The sequence below is a fragment of the Glycine soja genome, chromosome 3 (genome assembly GCF_004193775.1).
Source record: "Glycine soja cultivar W05 chromosome 3, ASM419377v2, whole genome shotgun sequence".
Lineage (NCBI taxonomy): Eukaryota > Viridiplantae > Streptophyta > Magnoliopsida > Fabales > Fabaceae > Glycine > Glycine soja.
In genome coordinates this window covers 10274807-10286524 of record NC_041004.1, presented here as the reverse complement: position 1 = coordinate 10286524, position 11718 = coordinate 10274807, and the positions used below count along the sequence as shown (strand labels likewise).

General features: G+C 32.1%; 1 protein-coding gene across 1 annotated transcript; it reads right to left on the bottom strand.

Annotated features, from left to right (window-relative positions):
• Positions 1 to 6562: 6562 nt before the first annotated feature.
• On the bottom strand, positions 6563 to 10809 carry LOC114406162. Its single transcript, XM_028368760.1, has 5 exons — positions 10447 to 10809; positions 9437 to 9485; positions 9190 to 9350; positions 8361 to 9104; positions 6563 to 7122 (listed from the first exon to the last, which is right to left on the bottom strand). The coding sequence occupies exons 1-5, from the start codon at positions 10657 to 10659 to the stop codon at positions 6895 to 6897; spliced, it is 1395 nt and encodes a 464-aa protein (XP_028224561.1). The 5' UTR covers positions 10660 to 10809; the 3' UTR covers positions 6563 to 6894.
• Between the last annotated feature and the right edge of the window lie 909 nt (positions 10810 to 11718).

Sequence of the window (11718 nt, the reverse complement as noted above, 5' to 3'; positions counted from 1 at the left end):
AATCTGATTTCTGGCTTAAATAGGTGGCCTTGTTCGTGCTCATGCGCTTAGCGCAATTATGGACCGCTTAGCGCACATTAGTGAATTTTGGCTTAGTGCGTGCCTTTCTCGCTTAGCGGATGGACAGAAGCAGTGCGCGTAGTGAGATGAAGTGGTGCGCTTAGCGAACCTGTACAACTCATCTTCTTCTAGAGTCTTCCTCGTGCTTAGCCCATGAGTGTTGCGCTTAGCGGACGCTCGCTAAGCCAACAGATTGGCTTAGCGAGAAGGCGAAAAACAACACTTTTCAAAGCTTGCCTAATTAACCTGAAATTGAGAGAAAATGATTATTAAACACACAAAATGGAAGTACTAAGTATTTATTACCTATACTTAATAGAAAATACTTATAACACTACAAAATAACCATAAATTGGAAGAGTTTGATACAATTTACACAAGTTTTATACACAAAAGTTAGTCGTATTCACCGACTAACAATATTCAAGAGATTAGAAAATACTTCAGCAAAATCAACCACAGTCCAAAATCTGCAAACGGAGATTAATAATTTGAAAAAGGAAGTTAATGAAGGAATAACTACCAAGGAACACCCTTCATTAGAGCGTTATTCCCCCTTCAGATATCCAAGGAAGGAATAACTACCATTAACTTAGGAAGAAAAATTACATTCTATTTTTCTACTAAACCTATTTCAAGAAATATAAATTTCATAGAAAAGAAAATCAACCAAATTAATTTCTTAAAAGATGAAGTCTCTTTTAATAATATCCAGTTATAATTGGAAAAAGCCCAATTAAAAGAAAAAATCCAAACCCTGCTACAACACGTCCAATCAACCATTTGTTTCGATCTGCGACATGCATTTTGGAACCGCAAAAAACATATTGTCGATCTCCCTTATGAGAAAGATTTTAGGGAATAACAAATTCCCACAAAGCTAGATCTATTCAAATGAATGAAGAACTTCTTCAATATTGCCAAAAGAAAATTAAAGATTTACTTGACAAAGGCTTAATTAGAAAGAGAAAAAGTTCATGGTCTTGCGCTGCTTTCTATGTCAATAAACAATCGGAGCTCGAACGAGGTACGCCTTGTTTAGTTATAAATTATAAACCACTAAACCAAGCCTTACAGTGGATTAGGTATCCTATTCCAAACAAAAAAGATTTACTCAACAGACTAAATTCCGCAAAAATATTTTCCAAGTTTGACATGAAATCCGGATTTCGGCAAATCCAAATACAAGAATCTGATAGGTGCAAAACTGCTTTCACAGTACCTTTCGAGCAATATGAATGGAATGTTATGTCATTCGGTCTGAAGAACGCTTCTTCAGAATTCCAAAAAATCATGAACGATATTTTCAATCCTTATTCAAAAATTTTCATTGTCTACATAGATGATGTTTTAATTTTCTCCCAAAATATCGACCAACATTTTAAACATTTGCAAACTTTTATTCATATCATCAAGCAAAATGGCCTTGTCGCCTCCAAATCAAAAATCAATCTATTCTAAACAAAGATCTTATTCATTGGTCACAACATACACCAAGGTACAATCATACCAATAGAAAGATCAATAGAATTTGCAAAAAAATTCCCCGACCAAATTTTAGACAAAACCTAGTTGCAAAGATTCCTTGGTTGTCTAAATTATATGGGAGAATTTGTCCCATACTTAAACAATATTGTCAAATCATTGCATGATAGGTTGAAGAAAAAACACCTCCTTGGTCTGACATACATACTCAAGTTGTCAAAGATATCAAACTCAAAGTTCAATCTATAAAATGTTTGTATCTTCTAATTCCGCAGGCATTCAAAATTATTGAGACTGATGCATCTGACATAGGTTATGGTGGTATCCTCAAACAAAGAGTCCATACCCAAGAACATGTCATTGCATACACATCAAAACATTGGAATTCTGCACAAATAAAATATTCAAGTGCTAAAAAAGAAGTGTTAGCAATTGTTTTGTGCATTTCCAAATTTCAATCTGATTTATTAAATAAAAAAATTTTAATTCAGGTTGATTGTAAATCAGCTAAAGACATTTTACAGAAAGACGTCAAAAATCTTGGCTCCAAACAAATTTTTGCAAGATGGCAAGCAATATTAAGTGTTTTTGATTTTGACAGAATATATCAAGGGCACTTTAAACTCTCTACCTGACTATCTTACACGTGAATTCTTATAGACAAATTCTCATGCCACCTAAGGCATCAGGCACCCCCCTCAGGGGTAGACGAAGCACGAGTAAAGGATTCAAGTTGGCCCTACCAGAGCCAACTATCAAAAAGAGTTCTTCCGCATCCTCTGGGTCATCTACCCAAAAATCTAAAATAAAAGGGTCATCAACCCAAATAGTCACCATCAAACCTGAGTCATCCACTCAGGAATCCCCAAAACCTTCAACCTCAAAACAAACAAAGGCCGACTATACCTTCTCAGTACAACACTCCAGGCCCTACAAGAAATTGGTCTAACCAAACTCCCAAAACTCGCCAAAAAGACTTGGGCAGACATTGCCTCAGAATCTAATGATGAATTTGAAACTGATTTACAAATCATGATTCAAAACTCCAAACAATCCAAAACGATTGTCAATCCAAAAGGAAAACAGACCTTATCCCAACAAAAGACACCATTACCAAAACCTACTAACAGTTATATTTACAAAAATAAATTTCCAACTGTTTTGTAGATGGAGCCAAAATTTTGGGACAAAAATCCCTTCAAGGCTACAGCCAAGGCATTTCCACCGGGCTTCCATTTCAAACCTATTTCCACCAATAAAACAAGAATCTTTTACGAATTCATACTGATAGACACAAACTCAGTGTCTATTAAACACTTCAAAGACCCAAATGACATAAATTTAAACACTCATTCAACCATCCAGATTTTAAAGTTCATACAACCTCGACAATGTGGAACAAATATAAATCAAGCCAAACAATTCTTTGTACCCTTTGATCCTATAGGTTACACTATTGGGATTATGTAGATGCATGGACCAATGTATTCTGGCATCAAAATAACAAATTCAAACATTCTTGGCTTATTTATTTCAAAACTAACACCGTCTATAATTTTCCAAATTGGTTCCTCCAACGGTGGGACTTTTTTGGACCAAACTTTGATATCTACCCGGAGCAAGTCCAACAAGGGTTTGATCAGTTCAAAAAAATGTTCAATTCTCAGGAATCACGAATCCCTGTAGACCTAAAATACTTTTCCAATTTTGCATTGTCGTGGATATTTTCATGGCAATACAGATATGGGAAAACTGAAAACAACAAGCAGTTTCCATCACTGCAACATCATGCATTTATCAAGTGGTGGAATTAGTTTGATACATCAAAAGCAGCACCAGATCAAGTGAGAATCTGGTTTCAAGCCCATCCAGAATTTTTGAAAGTTGCTAATCCTGAGACTTCTTTATTCCTCAATCAGAAGTCTCAATTAGCTGCTTTCCTTTCTAGTTCCAAGTCAAAAGAAATTCTGGCACAAAATCTAAAAGAAGTCCTACAGCTTCTCCAACAAGAAGAAGATAAAGGCTCTTCCTCAAAGAAGGAAGATAACAATTCTTCAAAAGAAGATGACGACCCTTTCTACCAAAATGAAAATGATTGTTTTGGTATTTCTCTAAATGATGATTAATTAAAAAATTACATGTACTTTGTAAATAGTTTCGATCACGAAACTGGCACTGTAGCTACAGTAAATTTTATGGCTATTTAAGGAGTTCTCGGCCCATTTGTGAGGTACCTTTTCAGGTAGTCAGATCTCTATTTTTAGAGAGAGAAACTCTAGGAAACAATCTTTGTAAGTTTTTCTTTCGATTTCAATAAATTCAAAGTTTTCTCTTCATATCTCTTCTCCCTCTTGACCGGTCCTGTACGGTTCTGCCATCGCTTCGGTTTCTTCTCTTCTCTCCCCTTATCGATATTGTGTGGCTCTATTGCCACTTCGGTTTCTTTTATGTTGCTTTCATTTTAATTTGTTTTACCATTTTCTTTTGATATTATAATTTCTATTTAACTCTTGGTCATACTGCATATATTCATAATATATTCTTACATCCTATCTATCCGTTTGATCTCTTTCCCTATCTATCCGTTTGATCTCTTTTCACTGTTATATATATATATATATCGTTTAACTTCATGTTAGTAATAAGATTAGAGTAAAAAATATATATATAACGAAGTTATTTTAACAAAAGGTATTTTTGTAAAAAAAAATTATATGCTAAAAAAGTTTTACTATATCTAAGCATGATTTTTTTTAATTCCCAAAACACGTGGAAATATTTTTAGGAATATTTTGTAAAAAATCAAACATTTTTTTAATTATTCGTATAAAACATCAATCTTTAAGAATCATAATTTTTAGAAATCATGATTTCTGGATATAAAAATACTTTTTCTTGCAGCCAAACGTCTTCTAAAGCCACATGTTAATGGGTGTACAAATTATAAAGTTTTTATAAACATATCACTTTTTAAAGTTAAAAATATCACTAATACGTTTCTAAATGCATTTTTTTTAGAAATTATAAGTTTCTAGCACTCCATTGGAGTTGTATAGAACTACTACTAATCTACTATTAATAACAATTTATCTCCTCCAAATATTTAAGTAAACTGCATATTTATAATTTGAATTTAAGATCGTTGAAATAAAAAAAACCTGTCAATTTTCACATTGTTGGCTGATACTTTTATTGAAATTTCCCGTATATTTTCAACATTCATTTCTATAAAAAAAACTTATTTTAAATATATTAACCAATGTTTTTAGAATATTTATTAATTAGTTAATTTAGCAGGATCTGATTTAACTTGAGTAAATATAATCTTAATGGTTGTTGAGATTCATGCAGTTTAATAACTGTCTGTCTCTGCGGCAGATCTTAATCCAAAGTTTACTGCCTTACTGGTACTATCTGACACCGCTTCCAAACATGTCACAACTCACAAGATACGCCTAAAGTTATGACTCCCAAAGTCGTACGCTGTCAACTTCACACATACCACGAAATCCAGTCAGTTTAAATTTTCAAAGCAGTTTTGATAAACTCCTTTTTATTGACTTTTTTTTATTAATTATTTTAGCTTTGATTTAGGGAATAAAAAAAAAGATAAATTTTAAAATTAAAACATATAAATTTCACACAAAAGATATAATTTTTATATTATTTTCATCCTTCAAATTAAACACAACCTTAATAATTATTTTCTTTAAACCTAAATATAAACAATAATTTTTTTATTTAAATATAAATAAATATGAATTAATTTTTATTTCATTTAATGATAATATTTTTATTATATTTTTCATTTAATAAAATATTTTTTTAATTATTTATTTTTTTCTACAAGTACAAGTACTACTATGAAAGGTATTTCAGAAAGAAAAAAAAACTTAAATTAAATGTTATTAAATAAATTCCTTAATTCATATGGTTGATTGATAAATTTGTTAAAATTTAAGTCTGAAGGGGTAATGTTAAAACTTTTTATATAATAAAAATTGCATTAAAATATGTTAAAAATTATGATAAAATACATTGATAAAAAATTTTAATTATATTTTCCCCTTGTAATTTATTAATCAGAATCCACCGACAACAACATTCATCTTTACTTTAGTAACAGGCCCCTAAAATATTGACTTTGATTGCAGAGCTGCTATGTAGCACGAATACCACCGTTGAGGCAGCATGTTACCCAGCTCTTCTCTTTGCCGAATATATATATGCGTGAGTATGATCTACCTATAATGATTATCTACACCCAACCCATATGCCTTTGGTAAAGTTACAGAATAAAAAGATGCATACTTTATGAGAATTCAAGATGAAGTAACACTAATTTTCTCAGAAAAATTCTATTCTTCTGAGAAATGTTAAGAATAAATCTTCTAAGATGCCTTTTTAAGTAAACATTATATTAGTCAAAATCTTATGAGTTTTATATTTTGTTTAATGAATCTCTTATGTTATTTTATTAATTTTAATTAATAATATAAGCATATTAAAAAAATACTTTTAAAGAGCGTGTTTTATTAATTCTCTTTTTATTTATAATTTTTATAACTTTTCCTTGTAGTATGAGGAATATAAGAAAATATTATAAGAATGTATTTGGAAGATGTGAAAACAAAAAGAAAATGAAAAAGTAAAAAAATATGTTTCATTCTTCTATTTATGTTTAAAACATTGAAGAAAAACTTAAAATTTATGTGAGATATTTTTTTTTGTTCTCACTTTCCTTAAACCAAATACATGAAAAATAAAAATAATTATAAAAATACATTGTAACAATAAATTAATTATTTTCTAACCTCCACCAATGCCATACTCTATTGTCATAGAATAAAATGTGGTTGGCATATGTAGGTCAAGAATTGAGAAATCTGAGCATCCAAATCCAAGTGAAGACGAATTCAAAGTGGTTTCCTAGACTACTACATTAAATTAGCAATTAGCGCACACAATTCTATGCACATAATAACATCTACAATTTCCCATAATTTTAAGAACGAAATAGGAAAAAGATAGAAATTAGAAGCATTTCATAGAACTTATTACAACAGATACATGTTACAAATCACTATCACTATGATATGATATACAGCAGATGCGCTATCTATCGCCCATGAAACTCCTAGTACTATACAGATTACAGAAGTGGCCAAAACTGAAAGAATTATTCCAATGTAAGTACATGGCAGCATAGCATACACTCAACAACCATCATCACATAACATGCCATATTTACCAGGAAAATCAAAATTTTGGCAAATGGATCAGAATGATCACAAAACTCATGACCAGTTTCAATGAAGTTTTCTTCCCTTGGTTCTTTGAAGTTTGCCATCAAAAGAATCCAAGTTTTGTTAGAAACTTGTTTACCGTGTCTTGGCCCCATTTGATGTCATTTTGCACGGTATTGTCATCATCTGGCTCGTAGTTTGGCCAGTCTTCCATTTCTGGGGACAAATGAGACTCTTCATGTTGTTTATTGTAAAGCAGCTCTGGTCCATTATTGATGGTTGCATTTATCTCTTGGGGTATGGCATCATCAGTTTCTTCCTCCTTGCTGAACTGAACATTTTCAGTTTAAGCACAACATTAAAGAGTTATCAAACTACTTAACAGCTGCATGATTTAAAGAATGCAAAATCATCACCAACCCTACTCTCATTATATGGATTCAACTACAAGAGTCAAACAATGCCATAATATTCTACTGTAAATATGGACAAAATACGAATTTTTAGACCCTTTTCAATGTTTTTGACTATAATTTTTATTGGTTTCTCTTATTAGAAAAGTGAGAAGAGATGAAAATAAATGTGGCCACACATCATACAGCTTAAAGAAGAGGAGAGAAGTACCAATAAAGTAACTCATTATATTTGATTAAAATGATAAACACACATTGACTATAGATAAGTGCTCTATATATAGATATTATTTCTGACAAGCAAATATTACTCTTAATATCTCTCTACCTCTAGAAATTAGTATATCTGTCTTCTCCACACATGCTCAAACTACCCAAGGCAAGTTTCTATACACCGGCTTAAAAATGGCAAAAACTGCCCATCCCTATGAAGCTCAACATTTATCAGAAATTTATTGCAAAACAACTGTCAGATGCCTGTAGTCAAGGGCAAGGAGTTATTCTATTTATATAATGGGGAAACTTTATTGGAAATTTATTGCAAAACACGTGTCAGTTGCTTGTAGTCAAGGGTAAGTAAGGAGTTACTGTATTTTGTATAATGGGGAAACTTGTATTATAAGATGTGAATATAATTTATGGCAAAGCTAGATGGAATGTTGGATTAGTCTTTCTAACCAGTTCCAGACTCTGAATAAATTTTGACAATTATTGGTTTCTGTAATTCAAACAACCAAAAACTAATTGCAAAATGTTAAACATTTTACCATATAATTGTAAAAGCACTTCATCAATGGTCAAGATTCATTTAATTAATGGTAACAATAAGAATAGAAACAGTTTTTCTTCTTTCCCTTAGCCTTTAGATGCTTTCATTATGTATGAGAAACAAGCTGATGCACCATGGAGATGGAAAAAATTCCCTTCGTTGATAAACATAGATGATGGTACAAACAGAACAGGATACTACTGTTTATTATTTATTCACCTATCCTCAAACAGGATTTGAAAGTTCAAACCCTAAGCTCAAAATAACTTGTTCTTCAAAAGAAACAGAATCAAGCAATTCTCTGTCAAAGGTAGTTGTGGACAAGTAAAGTAGGGAAAAGGTTAGAAGGGAAGGAGAAAGGGAAGGACACACTCATCAAGTGTTTACCTCAGCTATGTTCTGATCCTGAGTTTCAAAAGCTTCAACTGAAGTGTCCTTTTTAGTCGTTTCTTGAACTTCACCTTGGTCTGGTTCATCAGTTGGCTCAGTTGGTGGTATTGTTAAGCCAGGTACAAGAACAGGACCTTCTTCAAGATCAAATAAGCTGCTTTCCACAATTGTCTTTTCCTGATTCTCCAGTGATGCAGCATTTCCATTTTGACCAAGATCATGTATTATATCATCATTTCCTGGACTATCTGCAGATTCTTCACTTGGTTGAAGTATACTCTTTTTATTACTTTTGTGGCTTATACTGCTGATGAGATCCTCCGAAGAACTGATGTTTTCTACAACAATAGACATTGGCTTTTCCATTGAGGAAGAAATACTATTACCAGTGATTTGTTGCCGGACTGTTTCAGCAAGTGGTTCCTCCACAGCATGAATTTGGGTATCTCCTACAGATGATATTTCCAATGCTTTGGAATCCAGTTCTTCTTGAGGATTATTAAGAAATTCAGCTAAAGTTGGCACTTCAAAGCCAACCTGGGGTTCCTCATTTGGCTCGGCAAGTTGATCTTCCTCTGTAATTTCCTGAAGTTCTACATTCTCCCAATCTTCGAGAACAACTATTCTATTCATAGTTTCCCAAGTGTGGATCAATCGATCTGACCCTGGCTGCCAAATAATATCCCCCCCTTCTCCTTTCAGTATGAACTTATACTGGAATGTTTGTCCAGCAGGCATATCCTGATTACACAAAGGAAGCATATACAACATTTATAAAAGTTTTTGATCCAACAATATTTTCAAATTCTGAACAGATTTTACTCACCAGCTCCACAGCCCATACATGTCCTTCAGACCATGTCATGGGTAATGCCTCTAAAGGGTCCCATGAACCAAGCACAGGATCACCTCCAACTATAAGAAATTGTTCACCAAAATTACAAGTCTTTTCTAACTGGAACGATACACGTACAAACTTTGATTCATCTGCACAACAAATTACAATGTTGGGATTTTGAGTTCCATGGCATATATATGTAGTAGAAAAAATACAAAAGGTCATTAGAACCCACTTGTTTGTTCACTTTGTTGAGCCTGAGGCTCCACAGTTTCCAAGTCCACCTGCAACATTTTATTCGGGCCAAGAGACTGTCTCATCAAACATGCCAAAATCTTGTACGTTCTCAATTTATTTAATGTAAATACAACAACTAGACAACCATTTCTTAACGAATTTCCCCACATAACAGAAAAGCCAATTAGTTTGGGAACAAAACATGGATATTGTTCTTTAAATACTTTTAGTGTTGTTCTGCAATCAGAATTTGACTCTTTTAGTGTTGTTCTCCAATCAGAATTGGAGTTTTAATTAGGTAATCTAAGCTAATTTTTAATGCAAAATTTATAACACGAATTATTGAGGTGAAACTCCAACTCCAATTGAAAAACAGTACTAAAAGTATTAAGAAATTGCATCTAAGTTTTGTCTTTCATTTGGCTCATATCTTCTTGAATTATACAAAATCATTGAAATAAATTCTCAAGACAGTAAAGAGGCTCCACCAGTAACACCAAAGCAACAGAGAAAACTTCAAACCCGAAATATGCTGGAAAGAATCGTACCAAGCTATAAAAAACAAAGTAAATTGTTGAAGTCGCCAAACATTTCAAGAAATAACCATTCCCATAAAAGGGAAACAAAAAAAGAAAGTGTCAACGGAATCAGATAGCATAGCAGTAATACGAAATGTTTCGTAACAAGTTTTGGATCTACGCATACTCATACAAAAGGGAGAATATTTGGCGTATAAAAAGAAACCAAAAGGTGAGAAGAAACTGGGCAAGCTACTAGCAAACACGAAATTTCAGAAAAAGGAAAGAAAAAAAAAAGCAAGAAAAGAAAAAGAAGCATATTTTGAAAACCCAACAAGAATCACCCCCACTTGAAAGCAATCATGTTCCTAACATGCAAACAAGAAACACCTCAAGAGGACCAAGAACAACAAAAAGAACCATGATAGTTCCAACAAAGAAAAACAAAAATGTGAAACTAAGCATAGAAAGAAAAAAAAAAGAAGCAAACCTGGTCCTCTGGTGGCACTGCATGAACAGGGTAAAGATCATTGTTTCGAACCAGTTTCAGGAGCAATAAATTCCATCCCTTTTTCTCATTTTTGGAACGAAGGGTGAAGCAGAATTCGGGTCTATCAGAAACACAAAGGGGAACTCTGGGAGAGAAGGGACCTAGGGTCTCGACCATGGCCTTAGAACAAGAGCTTGTGAGGGCATTCATCATTGGTGAAGTTTGTTGTGCCACACAACAATGAATTTCTGGGGTGAGAGTGATACACTGGTTTGGTTTTTAGTTCCCTTCTTCGATCGCTTTTGTTGGGTAGTAGTTGAGAATCTTGAATCTATCTGGTGCTGACGGTGAGGGTGAGTCTGCGAGAAGTGAGGTGGGGTCGTTTTATAGAGTGGTGGGGTTTAAGCAGTTTGTTTATTTAATATTTTTTCATTGTTCATTTATTGTTTTATTATTGTGGTACTAAAGCATGCATGCCAAAAGGAAGAAAAGAAAAGAAAAAAAAAAGGGGGAGGGGGGGAGAATGGATCCACGTGTATGTGTCATGTGGACAGGAAGTGGCACCACTAGAATTGGTTCACGTTTTTTTAAGTGAAAAACTAGTGCTATATTTTTTTATTTTTATAAATATTTTAACATTTTTTAGTTTTATAAAAATTTAAACTTCCTATTTTATATTTTAATAAAAGAGAAAATAGATTATGTATTAAAAATATAAAATATTTTCACACTCTAATTCAATTACACTTAATAAATAATTATGTTTCATAAATTTTTTGACTTTTAGAATAAATATTTTAGAAGTGATATATATTTGAAATTTTTTATTAATTGATATGTAAATCTATTTTACACCGAAAATACATAATCATTAAATTCTCGATAATAAAAATATGTTATTGGATTCTCATAAGAAATTAAAATTATGTAATTTTTATAAAAAAATAAAACTATATTTAGAGAAATTTGGGGGAAATAAAAATGTATTTATATTATTTTTACACTATTATTTCTCATAAAAATAAAAATAAAATGAGATTGATCTTTTTACTTTTTTAACATAAAAGATAAATATGATAATAACAAAAAAATGACAACAAGTGTTTAAAAAATCATATTGACTCAGAAAATAAAAGTAACATGTTTTTTGTATAAGTATATATTTAAAATAGTAACAATTTTACACAAGTCTGAGTCCTTGTTTGACATAAATTTAGAGAGGTTTAATTTGACAGAAAATTGTAGTGAAAGAATGAAATGATCACATAAAAG